Consider the following 22,092-nt stretch of genomic DNA (forward strand, 5'->3'; position numbering starts at 1 on the left):
AAAAGAAAAAAAAAAAATTTATATATGTATAATCCCCTGTGCATAGCAGTAGCATATATGGGCAGCGGCAGAATCTAGATAGAACCTAGTTTGGTCTCTATAATAGTATACTGCTAGAATAGATTATGCTGATGCATACTGAGTGAATTACAAACCTACGCACGCAGTGTAGCAGTCTTCCTGCTTACTGAGTTACGCAGCGGCAAGGTCCATATAGAACTTGAATGGTGGTCAGATTCCACAATGAATTGTTAGAAGAGAGAGCACTGCAAAACAGTCGGCCCCATAACTATCCTAACTGCTGCCCTACGTCATTGTGATGTTACTGTGTAGAGGATAGTTATAACCATTTTACGATTGTCTATCTCAAAATGGCTGCAGGAGTCTGTTTGATTAAGTTTTAATCAGTACTCCTATTAAAGAGCAGCCCTCTACATATCATGGGACCCGCCGCCACTATTAGAGAGTGAGTGTCTGGGCCCCTGACACTAGCTCAGGGAGGAACATGCCGCAGCCTAATACAGAGGCTGTGTCCGTGTCACTTGCCCTCCGCATGATCTGCCGATTGATCTATGTCTGTGTCAAATAGGCCTGTATACATCAGTATACTGCACTGAGGTCGTCTCTTTGATTCCCACTTTGAAAAAGCGGGTTCAACTGGAGCTTCACTGGCTCACCCAATAAGGCGAGTACACCAGTGACAGAAGGGTCCCAGGATCAAAACCAGTCTGGGACATCACGCTGTTAAAATATCCAGGCCCCTACGCCGTAGCAGAATGACGGCCACTAATAATTGGGAAAACCTGTTTTTTAACCCTAACTGGGGTTATCGCTACAGATATATCCTTCTTTACTTGGGATAATTAAGGCACTCTATGTCTATGTACAGGTGCCTTTCTCAGTATAGGTTCTAGTACTCAAGATTATTGTTTTGTCAATATCTCAATTAAATAAGGCTATAAAGTGGCCCCTAGATACACTTCATATCAGTACATGGGGAATCCAGGTTCTACACCATCCTCAGGACCTAATTGTTTAAATGACAACAGACTGCAGTTACTGCTCCTGTGCCTGAAGGCCTAGGGCCACCCGCCGAATAGGCGGGGTCAGGCCTGGCTTGATTAGATGGGTGAGTATCAAGTAAATCCTTGGACCTGCGGTTCAATTTTGAATCCTTCACGTTGTGATCACTATAACTTTCAAGGGTCACTGGTGGGGATCCATCATCAAATATGTAATATTTCTGTGTGTATCTTTACCGATACAAGGTCTTATTTAAATCCGCCTTTTAACTAATATGCACTTCACCATTATAAGTATGAATGTACTGATACACTAACAGACCGTATTTAGGGTATATGTATAATCTCTATATGTATACACATCCCTAATGTAACAAGCTCAGGTTTAGAGTCCTGTTGTACAAGCTTCTTGTCTCCACTAACATTTTGCTAGTTTTCTACAGTATTTCCTAAGACAACATCGCCAGACTGAAGTCCGTGCTGTAGAGCATTGCTTTTAGCCCACTGAACTACTCTCTATACCTGACGTGACGGATTGCTGTGAGAGGGAAAAGGTCAGTGACATTCTACATAGCGTCTAGAGGGCTTCTGGTTACTCACAGGTAAGCGGTACCTCACTAATTCCTCGGAAGAGGCTACTATTTCATGCAACCTGGCATTACAAGTCTCCCGTCCGCACCCTAGCTGCAGTCCTAGCAGCCATCCGCTCTCATGATCAGTTGGCTCTACTACACTTTAGAGCTTTCCTGGCGTGTGGGTGCATAGTTCCAACATTGAGAGTGCTCGCTTCAGCAGCACATATTCTAAAAATTGGAACGATACAGAGAAGATTTGCATAGCCCCTGCGCAAGGATGACACGCATTTTCGTGAAGCATTCCATACTTAATTGTCACTTTATTCTACTAGAATTTGTTGGAGTTATAAAGGACTGTAGCACTTCTATGGACTAAGGCACTTCTTTACATTAAAGTGTGCGGTCATTCTGTTCTGCATTGGGAGCCCGATTCCTGTTCAGTATCTTTGAATATTTTCATCACACTGACAGGTACCTGATGGGTACCTTTATGGTTGTCCTAGTTCTCTAGCCTTGCTGTATGGGATGCTTCTATATATATATTGGTAGCTCTCCCTGGGTGGCTGTTGCATCCGTGTTTTTTAACTGCCTGGGTATCCGGGTTGTTTATCATACTATGTTCGGGCCAGCAGTTTGTACTGACTACGCACTTCCATCATGAGGGACGTTGTCTGTTGTTTGGGGTCGTTGCTGTGGTTTTCTTTTCAGGCCGGCACAGGGCGTGTGCCGTATAGTCCCCGCCTGAGGCGCCCCATACACGAGTTTGAGACCCACCCCAAGCGGTAGTGACCTCCCTATAGGCAGGCAACTGATGAGCTGCCAGACACTCTGCCAGTGGTCTGGTATGGGGATTTATTATTGCAGGGTTTCCGTTGCTGTTTGATCTCCCTGTTTCAGAGTGGTGGTACTGCTGTCTGACTCTCTGAAAGAATTGAGACCACAATTCCTTTCAAAACCGCCTCTGCCTCATACCCCGTGGGATCTCTATTTGTTGGAGACTTCCTTGTAGTAGTTGGGCCTCGAGAATGGTCCAGGGCGACTGTTCGGTCTTCACTTTTTCCTCCCTGTATACTCTTGTTAGGAGTCTGTGGACAGGATCAGCTCTGTATCTGTAAATTGGTATTCTTATACGTATATCTATATGTATTCTGTCCAGCACTGCTGGAGGTCTGCTGTCGGCGACTTATACAGCTTCCTATGTTCGACTATGGTTCGGACTTGGTCTGTTTTCAGCTGGGTTTATGCTGCTTTTGATGTTTTCATCTGCGGGTGTTCTTTCGCTAGCTGTTGTTCCATTCGAATTACGCTGTAAGTTGTGGAATTTCTGTGGTTGTTTAGCAGGGAGTTTTGATTGTCTCTTCTGCTCTGCGACACTTGATCCTCAGCTCTTGCCTTTCCATTGAGCCTACGGTTCTTGGCGATCCTGGTTTTCGGTTTTGCCAAAGGGTCTGCAAGTTCTCCGCGCTTCCCACCCGGGAGGTTGGCTTTGGGACGTCCCCACTGTCTTGAACTCCAGTGTCCCCTAGTGGATGAAGGAGAAAACAGGATTTTGGTACTTACCGATAAATCCCTTTCTCCGATTCCACAGGGGACACTGGACGCCCGCCCAGCGCTGCGTACCTGCCGTGTTTTTTTAGTTCCTTATATGGTTGTGTGACTGCATGTGTTCCCTGCAGTGGGTTCCTCGGTTCTCCTTCAGTCGGTATTGTTCCGTTCTGTGTTCATCTCCTTCTCCTCATTTTCCTATTGTCCTCCGTCTCCTCTCGGGCTCAGTTCTTAAACTGGGCCTGATGGGGCATAGAGGGGGAGGAGCCAGTCACACTTCTGAATTATTTAAAGTGCCAGGCTCTGCTCTACCACCATCTATACCCCACTGTCTTGAACTCCAGTGTCCCCTGTGGAATCGGAGAAAGGGATTTATCGGTAAGTACCAAAATCCTGTTTTTTAAATTGAGTAAGTTTTATTGAAATTTACATAATACAAACATCCAATAAAAACAATAACACTAGCATAATACAATGCAAATAAATCAACAAAACACATATGTATAGACACAAAATAATGTGATATACAATTAGGCAATACATATATCCCTAAGTTATCATTGTACTACTAAATAGCTACCTATCTGTATAGAGAGTACACATATTATAGAACTATTATCATCTTTGCACAGCTCAGTCCCAACACAGAAACATACTAGCAATATATCTCAATTAGGACATCTATTCCACAATAATATTATACCTATCACACGGTGATCAAATCCACCTTATACTATTGAATAACCATGCAATATTAACAAAAAGAGGAGAAAATGAAAATGAAAGAGAGAACAGAAGCTTCTCCCGTGCCTGCACCTATACCATACACCAATAAACAACAGTTAAACATTACATATCGGGGAGAGCGTATCTGGACCCATTCCATCTACTCCAAATGCGGTCAAATTTAAACTCTGCCTTTTGAGTTAGATAAAGGTATTTCTCCTGTCGGACAGTGGTTCGGACCAATGCAAGCCATGCACAGAAGTCCGGACCCTGAGAGGCCAACCAGGTGCGAGAAATATTAACCTTAGCCAAAGTACACATATTAATGATAAACTGCCTAGCATACTTATCAAGAATGGTATCCTCTACGACACCCAGACACCATACTATCGGGGTAAGAAGAGGGCCATTAATCCCAGTGGTGGAAAGAACATGTATAACTTTTCCCCAAAATGTCTGAACTGTGGGGCAATCCCAGAGGGTATGCAGAAGGGAAGCCGGGTGACCTAATCCCGACAGCCGGCTTCCCGACTGCTTAATCCCGGCAAGAGTTAAATGACACAGGCGTCTAAATCTAGGTTAGGTTTATTGTTCCCGGGGGGTTTTAGGATTAGACACCCCCCCGGGAGGTTAGAGTTAGGCTAGGGGGAGGGAGGGTCAGGGTTAGGCACCCTCAGGGGGGACTTAGGTTTAGGCGGTGGGGAAGGGAGGGTTAGGTTTAGGCACTTAGAGGGGGGATTAGGGTTAGGCACTGGGGGGGAAGGTTAGGGTTAGGCACCCATAAGGGAGGATTAGGGTTAGGGGGTAGAATAGGTTAGTGAATACTTACCTGGGGACAGTCGGGATTTTCATCCTTGTCGGGCTGCCGCTGTCGGGATTTGAACCACCGGGCATGGGTCCGGCGGGTAAATCATACCGATTCCTCCCAGAGTAAGGGCCAAAAATTACCAACAGCCATCTGACACTTTGGGCAATGGAAATGCGGGGAATACTCAAAGCCATATCCCAGTCAGGAGCCAATTGTCTGGCGTCAGGTACCCTATGGTCCAACCATGCCGCAGCCTCACGTGGGGAGACAAAGAATTTGGATTCTCCATCTACTATAACTCTCAATTTAGATGGGAACAACATGGCGTACTGTATATTCAAATCACAGTCGTCTTTTGATGGGAATGAATTTAGCCCTATCCCTCTGAACTTCAGCAGCTGAAATCCGGAAATGCCGACACTGTCACACCATTACATTCCAGTGTGCCCCTCACCCTAGCCAATCGGAGCACAGAGTCCCGATCAAAATAATGCAAGAATTTTGCTATGAAGGTGCGTGGAGGGACCCCAGAAGACAACGTTCTAGCAGGAACTAGGTGAGCCCTTTCCACCGCGAATTGAGCTGAGAATGAGTCGCGGCCATATTTATCCACAAGCCATTTTTCCAAGAAGGCCTCAGGAGACGACCCCTCCTCCCTTTCCGGCAAGCCAACAAAAGCGAATGTTGTTTCGTCTCAGACGACCCTCTATGTCAGCAATTTTGTTCTACATTGTAGAAATCTGGGAGGTCAATGCGGATACATGTTTTCAAAGGCGCATGGGAATCCTCCAGTGTAAAAATGCGAGTTTCAGTTTCCCCAACCCTCTCACGGACCCGTTGCAGATCTTGACGTAGAAAGGATAAGTCGGCCTGTACTTTCCCTATTTTGTCAGATAACCTCTGTTCACTGGAGTTGACAGCCTCCAGAAGCTGTTGTAGGGTGACCTCTGTTGGAGATGTGGAGGAAGAGGTGTGAGACTGGGGATCCAGTCCAGGCATCTGAGTAGCCTGAACGGGTGAGGGGGGATCTTGGGAGTCCTCACTTGGGGGTGGCTGAGGAGTGGAGGATCTTGAAAAATGTTCCAACCTGGCTGCTGCTGCAGCAGCATTTCCGGAATTGAGTACTCCTTATTATATATATATATATATATATATATATATATATATATATATATATATATATATAAAATAAGCAGTACTCAATTCCGTGTGTGTATGTATATGTGTGTGTGTGTGTGTGTGTGTGTGTATATAAATATATATATATATATATATATATATATATACACACACACACACACACAGAGTCAGGTCCATAAATATTGGGACATTGACAGAATTTTCATATTTTGTCCTCTATTCACCACCACAATGGCTTTCAAATGAAACAACCAAGATGTGATTTAACTGCAGACTTTCAGATTTAATTTGAGGGTAATTACATCCAAATCAGGTGAACGGTGTAGGAATTACAACGGTTTCTATATGTGCCTCCCACTTTTTAAGGGGCCAAAAGTAATGGGACAAACTAAACAATCCTAAATCTAACTTTCACTTTTTAATACTTTGTTGCAAATCCTTTGCAGGCAATTACAGCCTGAAGTCTGGAACGCATAGACATCACCAGATGCTGGGTTTCATCCCTGGTGATGCTCTGCCAGGCCTCTACTGCAAATGTCTTCAGTTCCTGCTTGTTCTTGGGGCATTTTCCCTTCAGTTTTGTCTTCATCAAGTGAAATGCATGCTCAATCGGATTCAGGTCAGGGGATTGACTTGGCCATTGCATAACATTCCACTTTTTGGCCTTAAAAAACTCTTTGGTTGCTTTTGCAGTATGCTTCGGGTCATTGTCCATCTGCACTGTGAAGCGCCGTCCAATGAGTTCTGAAGCATTTGACTGAATATGAGCATATAATATTGCCCGAAACACTTCAGAATTCATTCTGCTGCTTTTGTCAGCAGCCACATCATCAATAAATACAAGGGAACCAGTTCCATTGGCAGCCATACATGCCTGCGCCATGACACTACCACCACCATGCTTCACTGATGAGGTGGTATGTTTTGGATCATGAGCAGTTCCTTTCATTCTCTTCTCTTCCCATCACTCTGGTACAAGTTGATCTTTGTCTCATCTGTCAATAGGATGTTGTTCCAGAACTGTAATGGCTTTTTTAGATGTTGTTTGGCAAACTCTAATCTGGTTTTGTGGCTCACCAATGGTTTGCATCTTGTGGTGAACCCTCTATATTCACTCTTGTGAAGTCTTCTCTTGATTGTTGACTTTGACAAATATACACCTACCTCCTGGAGAGTGTTCTTGATTTGGCCAACTGTTGTGAAGGGGTTTTTCTTCACCAGGGAAATAATTATTTTGTCATCCACCACAGTTGTTTTCCGTGGTCTTCCGGGTCTTCTGGTGTTGCTAAGCTCTCCGGTGCGTTCTTACTTTTTAAGTTGTTCCAAACAGTTGATTTGGCCACACCTAATGTTTTTGCTATCTCTCTGATGGGTTTGTTTTGATTTTTCAGCCTAATGATGGCTTGCTTCACTGATAGTGACAGCTCTTTGGATCTCATAAAGGGGCCCATTTATCAAAGGGCATTTGAGGTAAATTCCCCGAAAACACCTGTTTTTGGGTGTTTACGTCAAATACTTAGTATCCCCCGAATGTATGAAGGAGGGACCGCAGCAGGTATCTCCGATACCTGCTGCGATCCCTCCATATCCGCCGGCAGCCGCCTCCCCCATAGGTTTCTATGGGGGATGCGATGCTGCCAAATGTATCAATATCAGGAATGCGAAGCATTCCCGATATTGGCCCCAGCAGCTAACGCTATCTAAAGATAGCGTTAGCCGCTGTTTCGTATGGGCACTTACCGCATATCAGCCGGCGGAGGGATCTGCCAGATCCCTCTGCCGGCAATGGGTGGCGCTCATGTGCAGTCCGCGGGACTGCGCATGCGCAGAAGCCCCGACTGCCCTCCAGAGACATCGCAGGGACGGGCTCTTTTCGGAGCCCGTCTCCCTGCATGTCCCGGATAATACATCCGGCAGATAGGATCGCATTTTGCAATGCGATCAGGGGCGGTACTGCATGCCCTGATCGCATTGCAAAATGCGATCATTAATAAATGGGCCCCATTGAGAGTTGACAGCAACTGATTCCAAATGCAAATGTCACACCTAGAATCAACTCCAGACCTTTTACCTGCTTAATTGATAATGAAATAACGAGGGAATAGCCCACACCTGTCCATGAAATAGCTTTTGAGTTGATAGTCCCATTACTTTTGGCCCCTTAAAAAGTGGGAGGCACATATTGAAACTGTTGTAATTCCTACACCGTTCACCCGATTTGGATGTAATACCCTCAAATTAATCTGAAAGTCTGCAGTTAAAGCACATCTAGTTTGTTTCATTTCAAAACCATTGTGGTGGTGAATAGAGGCGAAAATCTGAAAATTCTGTCAATGTCCCAATATTTATGGACCTGGCTATGTGTGTGTGTGTGTGTGTGTATATATGTATATATAGAGAGAGAGAGAGAGAGAGACTGAGAGAGAGAGACTGAGAGAGAGAGAGAGAGACTGAGACTCGAATGTTCCTGAGATGGGGTTATGCCTCATTTATGTCAATGTCATTCTCTCCCCCCCCCCCCATTGACAGCTCACTGGGGCTTGCGGCAGACGAGACCCTACCACAAGGGTCTCGTCGCAAGCCCCGATGGTTGCGATGGTCTTGACCATCTCGACCATCAACCTGGCCGCTCGCTAAAGCTGTGGGTGGTCACCCACAGCCTAGCGAGCGGCCAGGAGGCTGGGCCGGAAAATAGATGCGGCTGCCCTCATTCAGAGCGAGCGCTCGCATTTTGCGAGCGCCTCTGAATGAGGTCCTAAGTCCAGAGGACTCCCGACCATCCAAGGACATACAGTATAGTATACAGCGAAAAATTCTTAACTAAATTCAGTAGCTTCAATCCAAATGGACTGATCTTCAGGTAAATTAGATCAGAGTCTTGGTACTCAAGAGCTAAAAGGGTATTAAACTCAGAAGTGGGCACCACCAAAGAAAAGGATAAATCCAGATATTGTTCCTCCATAGAAGGCGTGCAGACAGCTGCTACAGAACACTGAAGTCCATCCATCATGTTATCAAAATTATTAAGAAACCTCTGAGTAGAGGTATTAACAATTTCCAGCAGGAATAATAACAGGATTATAGGTGCAATTAATGGTGCGTGGTATAAAGGATTAATGAAATACCAAGCCGGAAGTTAACCAGCTGCAAAATGGCGGCGGCTAGCACACCACCAGAGCACACCCTCAGATAAACAGGAGGCAGCAGCTGTAGAGAAGAGCACCAGACAAGATGACCGCTGGATCAGAAAACAGCGGAGCACCACAGCCACAGCATCAGCGATGATAACCAAGCAGAGAGAGTCCAATACGCGGGATCAGAAGCACAGAGCAGCAGGAGGATCCGCACAACAGTTGAGGAGAATCACTGCAAAAAGATAGCGGCTATCAGCAACCAGCACTCCCCGGGCACCACAACAGACGTATGGGATCCGGAGAGGAGATGGACGCCAGGGATCGGCAGCAGGGTCTCAAAGGATGCGGCCGATGGAGACCTCAGGTAAGTACAACACACGATACAGCCTCCAGAGCTGGAATCATGGACAGCGCATGCTGCAAGCAGAGAGCCCGGCCTCCAAAAACACTGGGGATATATCACCATAGGTACCCAGCAGGATTCCACCTTCAAGCCCCCAGCATGCAGTAGCCCACCACAGCTGTTCGCTTGGAAAGGAATAAGCCGTAAATAACAGGATTTTTAACAGGATATAGGCAGGAGAGCCGGCCACATGCACCTTTCTCCTAGCTACTCCAGGCCACACCGAGGAATACATTTTAGAATAATATGTAGTCTCTTATGTTTTAATTTGAATTTGTCTAAGTCAATGAGCTTGCTAGACTTATCATATTATGTGGTATATGCTATACATCATGCATTGTAATACCACAAGGTGGCACCCAAGGGTGTTTTTGAGTGGCACCTGCGGGGTCAGTCCCTCCCCTGTACCGTCAAACCTGAGTAACCATAGGGCTGCTCTAATGGCCGATGTCCTATCAGTGGTGCAACTATTTGCGCACAGCGGCAGGTTTTGAGCTGCAGCCGGTGGGGGGTCTCTGTAGGAAGACCATCGGCTGCGGCATTAGCATAAATTTCCAGTAGCCGCTACTGCAACTCCATCCACCTCTGAATCAGGCCCATTGTCTTGCAGTGAGCACATTACATATGCTAACTGATTTATTATTATTAAGTTATTTATATAGTGCAACATTTTCTGCAATGCTTTATTTTATTCATTTACATCAGTCACTGCCCCAGTAACCGTACAATCTATATTACCTGCTACATGTACACAAGCATATACAGTACACTAGGGTTCATTTTTTTGTAAGAAGCCAATTAACCTACCAGAAAGTTTTTGGTTGCGGCGGGAAAGCACAGAACTTGGAGGAAACCCATTCAAACATGGGGAGAACATACAAGCTCCACACAAATAGTTCCTTAATAAACTGTGTTGGTTTCCTCTGCAGGGCCATAACTATGGATGTGCAATCTGTGCCGTCACGCAGGGCACTGGGGCGGCACCGTCACTGCTCCACAGCACCTGCATGTGGCTTGCAAAGTGCCTGAAACAGCAGCCAGTAGCGCTACAGCAGAGCCACCCAGAGCGTCCATGGGAGATTCAGTGCAGGCATACTGCAGTCTGTAGAGCAGTGCTCCACTTCCCAGATCAGACTGCCCCACTCCTTAGGCATGACCTATTGATGTCACAGGTTAGGGGGCGGGGCGGCACAGGGCACACTGCTGCCCAATTACAGTGCTGTACCTCTGGGTGATCCGGTTTCCTCCCACACTCCCAAAAACTTTCTTAACGTTAGTTTGTACGTGGTCGAGAAATTAGATTGTAAGCTACAATGGGCAGGGACTGATATTAATGATTCTTTGTAAAGTGCTGTGTAATATGCAAATGCTATATAAATCTAGGGTAATTAATAAATATAATACAAATGAAATGGCTTATTAATAATTGCACATGTTGTTATCTATAGACCACGCTACTGACTCTGAGAGAGTGGAGCAGCCCTTGTCTTCCAGAGCAAGCGTGACCATGACCATTGTAAAAGAAGAAACGTCACATGTCGGTAAGTGGCTTTTACACAGACATAGATTCCAGGCCAGTGACCATTACCAAGCAGAATGCCTAGTGGCACAATATTAGCATTACGCTACGATGTGTCGCAGGGGTACTGAAGCCTTGACATTGATATCATGTGACAGGAACTCTCTGCATTTGTAACATAAGAAGGAAGTATGCTCCCTGATTTAATAACATTTTTACAATAAATGTAACAAAAGAGGAACTATTATAGCTGTAGTAGAGCCGCACCTGATATGACAGAAGGACATATTTGTTTTACATGACACATAATGTATATGTACAAAAAAGAAGTTAAGCAGGTGCCAAGGTGACGCATCCTAACCTGTAGCCAGGGAGGTCTACTGAGGTCTACTGTCTCCCAAAGAAACACCAAGGTGATTAAGGGAAGGAATTGGTAGTTCCCTGAAGCTGACCAAGATGACATTAAACCCTTGATGTAAGCCAGATTGTGTCAATTGACACAAGAAGTTGAATTCCTTACACACTTTGGGCTGGAGTCTGAGTTGGACACAACACTTCCGTGTACGTTATTTTTGCCGCAGTCGCCTCTGTGGCTTTATGCTAATGCTGCTACAAAACCCTTCCCTGGTGTACATCCATGGGCCCAAATGTGCAAGGACTGGGACTCCCACTTTGAGTGTCTCCACAGCAATCGCGCTTGGTGCGCCTTTAGTTGCACCATAGGACTCACTGTTGAAATCTGCACCAGCCCATTGGCAGTTGCAGATTATCCGTCTGCGTATGGCCGCCCATGTGACCAATTCTGTGTCTCTGTATTCAACCACTATCGGCAACGCACTCGCAACATCTCAGAGTGTTTGATTGGGAACTCCCCTGCTATCTCCCAGGCACTGGCCAGGAACGCACACACATTTCCATTACACTTCTGCTAGCGTGCATGTAAATCTGTACTGTAACTCTGCACAAGCAAAAACGGGATGCATGAGCAGATGACAAACACTGCTCCACTGCGTCCGACATCGCCGCTGCGTCCCACTTAGAATCGGGCCCTCTGTGTGAGCTTTGCAAAGTATGAAAATGTCCATAAAGTGAATAAGTGATTTATTCTTTGATCAATACTAAAGAAACTGAACTAATGTGCCAGAGGAATTCAAACTGTGGGGGAGATGTATCAATCTTTGGAGAGAGCTAAAGTACCAACCAATCAGCTTCTGTCATTTCTCTTTCATCCACTAGGGGACACTGGAGCTACGACACTGGGCTATAGACGTGGGTTGCGAAGAGCCTGGCACTTCAAAAAATTGTGAAGATGTGACTGGCTCCTCCCCTTCTATGACCCAGTTTTTAAAATGTGCCTAAGATAAGCCAGAGCACTTTGGTCTGAGGGTCTCCTTCAGACCCGCTCGCGAGCGCAGGACGCTCGCAAGCGGGTCGATGGTACCCAAATGCGCATGCGCACGACGGAGGGAGCTCCGTCGTGCACAAGCGCGAGACCCGGATAGCGACAGCCAAGATGTCGCTCCAGGTCTCGCACCAAAGGGGGCGTGCTGTCGATGGTGAGTGACAACACGCCCCCTTTGGTGGACGTGCCGAGGGCGTGGCTGCCAGACGGAGGCGTTCCCATGGGAACGCCTACCGTCTGGGGCCGGCCCCACTGACATCACTAGTGATGTCAGTGGGAGTGATTTTGGCTCCGATAGATCCAAAATCACTCCAGGGCTTGCGGCAGCGAGACCCTACCGCAGGGTCTCGTCGCAAGCCCGATGGTCGCGATGGTCTTGACCATGGCGACCATCATTATGGACGCTCTCATAAGCTGTGGGTGGTAACCCACAGCTATGCGAGCGTCCAAAAGGCCGCTCCAAATTTAAATAGGACGGCCCTGATTCAGAGCGAGCGCTCTGGTCAGAGCGTCCGGCTCTGAATCAGGGCCTGTGTTCCAGCCCTATTGGATTTTATTTTACACTTTTATTTACTTTTTATCATGTTTTGTGAGTACAGGCAGGCTGCTTTCTGCAACAGCCGCTGGGGAGGGCACCCCCAGGGCTACTGTTGCCAGTGTCCGGTGCCCTGTTAAGGAATTAACTAAGACCTCGGCAGATGTTTTGAGCTGGTGCCGGTCCTCACTCTCCTTCAGGCCAGCACGCCAGCCGCAGCAGACTTCGTGAGTATACACACCGCTCCTGATTAGCAGACAGCCCCACACATAACCGCTCAGCACAGAGTGGTCCCGGCTGCGGACCCGGGGCGGAGCTTAGGCGGGCAGACATTATATGGCGCCGCCTTTCTCCCTCTTCTGTTGGCACGCTCAGCACAGACTGACACCATTTTTCCGCATGTACCGTATAGGAGGACGCTGTTTTGCTGCAGTCACTGGGGAGCCAGTCCAAAAGTATGGGTTTGTAATCCCCATAAGGTGGGAGCTTGTTGTGACCTGCTTCTCTCCTTCTATTCCTGTCTCCCCCCTATCTGTCCTGTGCTTAGGCAGGTGGTGTGTATGTGTGTGTCAGGCTTGCAAGAATGGCAGCTAAAGCAGCAGAGAAAACTTCACAAAAAATATTTGCTTGCTCTAAATGCAAGAAAAAGTTTACACATGCACGCTCAGAAGGTACCCTCTATATGTGATGTGTGTGATACCTCTATTGCTCCGCAGAGTGTAAATACGCTCCCATCCTGGATGCAATCTTTTACTAGTGTTATGGCGGATTTAACTTCAGAGTTAGCCGCCTCCAGAATGGAAAGGGAAGCTGCTCAGGAAGGTCCAAGTACTTTCCACCCCCCTTTTGCAACCAGTGAATGGGCACAGGGTTTATTCCGTTCAGTAGACCATTTGGAACAGATGAGTTCTTCTTCCAGACCGTCAAATGTCGGAAACAGCCGACAGTCTAGGAAAACTGACCCTACCTGCAGTTCTCCAGTCAGAGGAAGAATCGTATGGAAATTATACTTCACAGGAGAAGGAGGAAGGCGAGACGTTTGAGGAATCGGATACGGAAGTCTTCTCTCATGAACCAGATCCTCCGTCGCAAGTGGTGGAGGCTTTGATCCTTGCAGTTCATGAGGTCCTTCAGGTGTCCGATACAGATGTTCAGGAATCAGTGGATGCAGACTTGTTCGGTAAGAAACATAAATTGACGGTTACCTTTCCAGTTTCCCTTTAAATTAGACGAACAGATGACGGCTGCCTGGAAACATCCAGATCAGAAGTTTCAACTTCTGTGTCGTTTTCTGTCTCTGTATCCCTTTCCTCTTGATAATCGGAGTAGATGGGGAAACTCCTCCACAGGTGGACTCTTCGGTCTCTCGCCTCTTTAAGAAGACTACCCTTCCGGTTCCTGGTGCTACGACCTTGAAGGAAGGATGAGATCGCAAAATAGAGGTCACTCTTCAGACCATCTATGTGGCTTCAGAGGCTCTAATTAGACCGACCCATGTTGGCTCTTGGGTCAACAAGGCGGTAGAAAGATGGGCTGAGCAACTAGCGGAGGGTCTACGATCTAATACTCCTAGATCAGAGCTCATCACCCTATCGGAACATATCAAGGAATCTGCTGCATACCTGGGTGAAGCTTTGCGTGATATAGGCTAGGAAGGCTCTAGGATTTTGGCCTCTGCAGTTGCTGCTCGTTGAGCCCTGTGGTTACGCTCTTGGTAAGAGGATGCAGAATCAAAACGTGCGGTTGAGAAACTTCCATTCACAGGTGATATTCTATTTGGTCCGGAACTAGACAAATGGATCTCTAGCCACGGGCAGAAAAACCACCTTTTTGCATTCCTCAGCTCCCTCTCCACGCCGTTCTTTTAAAAGGCCTACTTTTCTTTCCTTTCGCTCTTCTGCAAAATTCCAAGGCAGACAGGGGTGCTTCATCCGCTACCAGAGGAGGTCGTGCTAGAGAACACCAGGCTGCCAGCTCCTGTCACCCCAATCCAAAGCCTGCCGACAAGCCGGCCACATGACTGGCTCCTGTCCCACCTGGGGAACCCCAAGGAAGTTGCTCGTCTTCTGCGGTTTGCGGAGATCTGGACCAAGACATGTTCGGATTCCTGGGTTAGCAGTTTGGTCAGGCAGGGCTACAAGATCAACTTTGCCTTTTCTCCTCCAGTTTGGTTTTTCACCACGGGATTTCCTGTCGATCTGAGGAAGCGACAGGTCCTTCAGCAGGCAATTGACAGACTTTTGGCTTCAGAAGTCCTGGTTCCAGTTCCATCAGGGTTTCTATTCAAGTTTTTTTGTAGTTCCCAAGCCAGACGATTGGGTCCGATCCATCTTAAATCTCAAATCTTTAAATCTTTATCTGTCATATCACAGATTCAAGATGGAATCCCTCTATTCAGTGATAGCAGGATTGGAAGAGGTGGAACATCTGGTCTTTTTGGACATCAAGGATGTGTATCTTCAAATCCCTATTTGGAAACCGTATCAAGCATTTCTTCGCTTTGAGGTTCTGGATTCCCCTTACCAGTTTCAGGCCCTGCCGTTTGGCCTATCATCAACTCCCAGGGTCTTCACCAAGGTAATTGCGGTGATGATTGCCAATCTTTGTTAACCGGGAGTGAACATTATTCCATACTGGAATAACCTTCTAATCAAAGCATCGTCGAGAGAAAGTATATTGGAACATGTAGCTTTGATGCACCAGTTCCTAATTCAACACGGCTGGATCATCAATTTCCAGAAGTCCCAGTTGATTTCATCTCAACGGATTCAGTTTCTGAGGATGGTTCTGGACACTGTGTTACTGCAAATCTTACTTCCTCTGGACAAGGCAAGGGCTATCCAGGAATTGGTAAATTTAGTCCTCAAGTCCAAACGTGTTTCAGTCCACAATGCATCAGGCTCCTAGGAATGATGGTGGTGTCCTTCGAGACCATACAGTTCGGCAGGTTTCACTCCAGGATGTTCCAGTTGGACCTTCTGTCCCAATGGTCTGGATCTCATCTGCAGATGCATCATCTGGTGATATTGTCTCCGCAATCTCGGATCACCCTGCCTTGTTGGCTCCGGACGTATCACCTACTGGCGGGACGTCGATTTGGCCTTTGAGACTGGATTCTACTGACCACGGATGCCAGCCTCCGTGGTAGGGGAGCGGTGACCTTGAACAACCAATTCCAGGAACGTTGGACACGCCAGGAGTCTCTCTTGTCAATAAATGTCCTAGAACTGCGAGCAGTGTATTATGCTCTGCTTGCAGTGGCTCCTCTATTATGGGGACATACATCAATCGCCAAGGGGGAACTCGCAGCTGCATGGCCATGCAAGAGACAAGACACATTTTAAAATGGGCAGAAAGGAATGTCCCAGCAGTCTTCATTCCGGGAGTGGACAACGGGGAAGCAGATTATCTCAGCCGGCAGGATCTTCATGAGGGAGAATGGGCTCTTCATCCCGACATCTTCCAGCGTCTGGTGTTCCGCTGGGAAGTACCACAGATAGATCTCATGGCCTCCAGAAACAATCACCAATTACTCCTGTATTGCTCCAGGATGAGGGATCCAAAAGCTGTAGGAGCAGATGCTATGTCTCTGCCCTGGCAATACGATGTGGTGTACCTGTTTCCACAGTTCCCTCTGATTCCACGGGTGCTCAAGCGCAAATCTGTCATTACCATCCTGGTGACACCGGATTGGCCTCACCGAGCTTGCTACTCTGATCTTTCTCCCTCTTGGTAGATGACCCTTGACCTCTTCCACTTTGATCAGATCTTCTGCAGCAGGGCCCTGACTTAAGTCGTCTTCGTTTGACGGCGCGGCTGTTGAAACCGCCATTTTAGGAAATAGGGGCATACCGAGGAAGGTGATTTCTACCATGCTTTGGGCTCGTAAGCCAGTCACTTCGGCCCATTACCATAGAATTTGGAAATCTTATGTGTCCTGGTGTGAGTTGCGTGGTTCCTCCGCTTCCTCTTTCCATTTACCTCGCATTCTTCTTTTTCTACAAAGAGGCCTGGAGGCTGGGCTTCGGTTGGGTTCTCTTAAGGTGCAGGTCTCAGCTTTGTCAGTTTTCTTTCAGCGTCGTCTGGCGCTGATTCCTGAGATTCAGACTTTTCTTCAAGGGGTTCTTTGTGTGCAACCTTCCTTTATTCCTCCTACATCACCATGGGATCTTAACCTGGTTCTTTCTTTTTTTCTTTCAGTCCTCGCTCTTTGAGCCAGTGGACCAAATTGATTTGAAATTTCTTACCTGGAAGCTGATCCTATTGCTGGCCTCCGCCAGAAGAATTTTGGAATTAGACACCCTTTCCTGCAGGTCTTCGTATTTGGTATTTCATGATGATAGAGTGGTTCTGCACACCTGCCCTTCATTTTTGCCTAAGGTGGTGTTGGCCTTCCACATAAATCAACCTATTGTGGTTCCGGCACTGAAGGATTCGTTGGGAGCTTTGCACCCTCTGGATGTGGTGCATGTTCTCCGTATTTATGTATCTCGCACTGAGGGGATCCGTAAATCGGTTGCTCTTTTTGTCTTTTATGATGCAACCAAGCGGGGTTGGTCGGCATCAAAACAAACTTTAGCGAGATGAATCCGCCTGACCATTCATCAGGCTTACGTGTCCACTACTTTGACTCCTGTTTCCATTGCTGTGCATTCTACTTTCTCAGTAGGTACTTCTTGGACGGCCCATGGAGGAGCTTCCACTTCTCAACTTTTTACAGCGGCTTCGTGTTCCTCTCTACATACCTTTTGTAAAGTTTTTTACAGGTTTGATACCTTTGCGGCCTCGGACGCTAGTTTTGGCCATAGGGTTCTGCAGGTTCCTCAGCGCTCTCCCTCCCATGATGGGGCTTTGGAACGTCCCAAGTGTCATAGCTCCAGTGTCCCCTAGTGGATGAAGGAGAAGACAGGATTTTGGTACTTACCGGTATATCTGTTTCTCTGATTCCACAGGGAACACTGGATGCCCTCCCAGTGCTGCTACCTGTTGTGTTCAGTAAGTTAACTGTTACTGTTGTGATTTGTTTTCTTCTGCACTCTTTGCTGCCATGTGTTGTTTATGGTGTGGCTGCTACACACAGTGGCCCTGATTCAGAGCCGGACGTTCTGACAGAGCGCTCGCTCTGAATCAGGGCCGGCCTTCTGGTTTTCTTAGAGTGGCCCCCTGGCCGCTCGCATAGCTGTGGGTGACCGCAGACAGCTATAGCGAGTGGCCAAATAGATGGCCATCGGGTTTGCGACAAGACCCTTTTGGTAGGGTCTCGTTGCCGCAAGCCCTGGAGTGCTTTTGGCTCTATCAGAGCCAAAAGCACTCCCACTGACATCACTTGTGATGTCAGTGGAGCCGGCCCCAGACGGTAGGCGTTCCCATGGGAACGCATCCGTCTGGGCAGCAACGCTCCCGGCCCGCCCACCAAAGGGGGCGTGCTGTCACTCAACATCGACAGCACGCCCCCTTTGTAGCGTGACCCATAGTGACGGCTTGCCCGTCGCTATGCGGGTCTCGCGCATGCGCACGACAGAGCCGGATCCCTCGTGCACATGCGCACTTGGCCAACATCGACCCGCTTGCGAGCGCTCAGCGCTCACGAGCGGGTCTGAATCAGCCCAGTGTGTTTGGTTCGCAGCTGTGCTCTTTATTTCTTGGCTTCTCCTTCTCCTTTGGTTATGTGCTTTCTCCGTCTCCTCTTGGGCTCAGTTTTATAACTGGGGCTGATGGGGCATAGAGGGGGAGGAGCCAGTCACATCTTCAGCGTTTTATAAAGTGCCAGGCTCTTCTCGACCCACGTCTATACCCTAGTGTCGTAGCTCCAGTATCCCCTGTGGAGTCGGAGAAACAGGTTACCGGTAAGTTCCAAAATCCTGTTTTTACAGGCTGTAAAATCCTGTTTTTACAGGCTAGAAAATAACAGAAGCTGATTGCTTGGTACTTTATCGCACTCCAAGGCTTGATACATCTCTCTTTGTGCCTTTATAGCTCTCTGCTGATGGGGAAAAGACCCAAACCCTTAGATTTATTTATTACCAGTTATTTATATAGTGCACACATATTCGCCCGCAAATAGAGGTTTCAGGGTCTGATTCAGCTTGGATCGCAGTTGGTAATACGTGCGCATTCAGTCGATTACTGCGCATGCGTATGCATTACATTGCGCGTGCGCAAACCGGCCACTGCGATCGCAGCGGCTACGCAGATCCATCAGAGTGATTGACAGGAAGTGCCGTTTGTGTGAGGGGTCGGCCGAACGCAGGCGTGCCAGTGCGTTTCAACGGCGTTGAAGGGGTGTGCAAAAATTATCCACTGCGGTACCCTACGCAGCCTGAGGCCTTATAGCGTGTGCTGAATTGCTGAGTGAAGCCTGACCTGCCTTATCTGTGCATATGGGTCTGATGGTACTCTACTGTACCAATGTTTTAGCAGTCTTGCTAACCATTACAGATGTGCGTGTAGGTGAAGTGGGCGTCCTTATGTAGTGCTGCGGCAGCATTGCGATCGCTATGGGTTAGCATCCTATCACAGTTGAACTGCGTGCATACGCTATATTGCAATCCGTAGTGAATCAGGCCCTCAGTTCTTTGAAAGCCTCTATTTAGGGGCGAAACTAGTCTGAGGACCTGCATCACACTATTATTAGATCTCTAAGCTGCTTGTTTTATTCTAAAAGACTTTCCCCAGTGTGTGCCTGGAGCTCAATGTGTAGCGTCTCTGACTGCACCACTCCTCTGTCTGGGCTGGAAGTGCCGCGAGACTGAGCACCAACCTAATAGATCAGCTCACCCGGTGGTTAACCACAACTGCATGTTAGATCTGGGAGCTCTTTACTCTAGCCTGACATTCTGGTAATATCAGCTTCCTTTGTTTATTAGGTCCGTGACTGTTTACATACTCGTGGGATTTGTAGTTCCACAAACACACTTCTAGCCATAAGAGGCTCTTTCTAATTCCAATATATGTATTGAAATCATTGGGACTTACTATACAAACGGCTCATATTATATTATTCTCTACCAGCGTGAACTTTCATCATTCTTAGGGCATATATGTGACCCGGATTATTTACTATCAAGTGCAATATAATTGTTATTGCATATTTGTGTCTTGTATTAAATCTGTATGTGTCTTGACCATTACCAATTCTGAAATACCAGTATTTAATGATTTTTCATATGTATATACTGTATTGATTAGCGCAGTTTCGCTTGTTTGTGTTGGTAGTGTATGTTTTCATGCCATGTACATCCATGACTGTATTTGCTGTACCTATTGAGTGTCTGTTCTTTGTGATATGTACCCAGGTACAGAACAAGACGATGATGCTGACAAGGACTTCAGGATAGTGACCGTAAGTGATGCAGGAGGGGGCAGAAACTGGAGTGACCACGAAGTTAGATCTCTCCTGCACGTGTGGTCAGAGGAGCGGATCTCCCGGCAGCTGGAGGGGACGTTCAGGAACAAAGAGCTGTTTGAGGAGATCTCTCACAAACTTTTGGAGTGTGGGATTAATAGAGACTGGAAGCAGTGCAGGACTAAGTACAAAAACCTAAAATATGAATATCACAGTATTAAGAAAGATGAGACTCTGCAACCTGCACTGAGAAAGAGCATGAAATTCTATGAGGAGATTGATCATTTAATACCACGACTACCAAAGTTTTCTGATCTAACTGCAGAGAGTGATCATCAGGAAGGAGCTCTGGGCAGAGGAAGCTGTGTAGAGCCCACAACAATTACTATACAACAAGACTTTATAGGTAAACACATCTCACTTTTTTGTATCTGTTACATTATTTAATTATGGTAGATAAGCAAATGACCACATTTTCACCTCATACTTTGCAAGTATTATAGAGACACAAGTTATTTTAGTACAGATAAACGAAAATATGTATGTGTGTAATTTCCATGTGAAGATGAATGTTCTGATTTTGGATTCTGCTGAGTAACGATTGGGGTAACCTTAGAGGCCATCTACTTAGACAATGGCGCAATAAAACAAGACTATAGATCAGTGGCGTAACTAGGGCATTTGGAGCCCAGGGCAAATTTGAAAACTGAGCCCCAACCCCCCCCCCCCCCCCGACACATTGGTAAGCGCGCGCGCGGGGAAAAATGGGCGTGGTCTATTAAAAATTGGGGCGTGTCAACATGACACACCCCTTTATTTTCACGCTGAACATTCCTATCCATATGCACCTTAACCCCAGTAGTACTCCTTATACAGTACCCCCAGTATGCAGTTGTGGTCCCTCTTATGCAGGCCCATAGTAGTGCCCCTTATACAGTACCCCCAGTAGTGGCCCCCCCAAATGCAGTGCCCCACGTAGTGTTCCCCTTATGCAGTGCCCCCAGTAGTGGTCCCCCTTATGCAGTGCCCCTAGTAGCAGTCCCCACAATGCAGTGCGCCCAGTAGCAGTATCCCCTTATGCAGTGCCCTTTATATGGTGCCCCCAGTAGTAGTCCCCCCCCCCTATGCAGTGCCCTTTATATAGTGCCCCCAGCAGTAGTCCCCCCCCCATGCAGTTTTCCCAGTAGTGGTCCCCTTATGCAGGCACCCTGTAGTGATCCCCCCTATCCAGTGCCCCCTGTAGTGGCCCTTCCTATTATTGCCCCCAGTAGTGGTCCCCCGAGTGCAGTGCCTCTAGTAGGTCCCTTTCATAATGCCCCCAGTGGTAGTTCACCCCCAAGTAGTAGTCCCCAGTAGAGTAGGTGCTCCCAATGGTGCCCCCAGTAGTAGCCACCCCTCCCCCAGTAGAGGTCCCCCCCAGTAGTAGCCACCCCTCCCCCAGTAGAGGTCCCCCCAGTAGTAGTCACCCCTCCTCCAGTAGAGGTCCCCACGGTAGTAGCCACCCCCCTCCCCCGTTGTGCAGATAGATTACAAAAAAATAAATATATATATATCTATAAAAATATACTTACCTGAATCTCTGCTCCTGGTCCTTATCGCGACGCCGCTCCCGCCCGGGCGGGCACGCTCAGCATTATGGGACAGACGCCACTGCAGTGGGTGCTGCAGCAGTCAATGAGAGTCTGACTCTCATTGGCTGCTGTTTAACACACGCATCGCCGCCAGCGCTGGCTGCTATAGATTACTGGCGTAACTAAGGCACTGTGAGTCCCGGGCCGGCATCTCCTCTCAGCATCTGATCACATCTCCTCCCCTTCAGTCATAGCTGGGCAAACCTGTACACTTTATGCTTTGCAGTCAGACAGTTTACCATTGAACAATCTTCTGTTACAAGGGAGCCTGTGAATTCTAACTAAATCAGGCTACTTTATATTCTTA

General features: G+C 47.4%; 1 protein-coding gene and 1 non-coding gene across 2 annotated transcripts in view; both read left to right on the forward strand.

Annotated features, from left to right (window-relative positions):
- Positions 1-22,092, forward strand: part of LOC148517356 (multifunctional protein ADE2-like) — a 69,629-nt gene that overhangs the window by 16,996 nt on the left and 30,541 nt on the right. The window contains exons 7-8 of the mRNA XM_088478738.1: positions 10,802-10,894; positions 20,105-20,560. Coding sequence (XP_088334864.1) covers positions 10,802-10,894; positions 20,105-20,560 — 549 coding nt within the window. The remainder of the gene's footprint in view (positions 1-10,801; positions 10,895-20,104; positions 20,561-22,092) is intronic.
- On the forward strand, positions 1,802-1,909 carry LOC148517357 (U6 spliceosomal RNA). The gene has a single exon (XR_015879299.1). It is a non-coding gene; the product is annotated as a U6 spliceosomal RNA (small nuclear RNA).

Source organism: Taudactylus pleione, unplaced genomic scaffold (genome assembly GCF_031769625.1).
Source record: "Taudactylus pleione unplaced genomic scaffold, aTauple2 ptg000218l, whole genome shotgun sequence".
Lineage (NCBI taxonomy): Eukaryota > Metazoa > Chordata > Amphibia > Anura > Myobatrachidae > Taudactylus > Taudactylus pleione.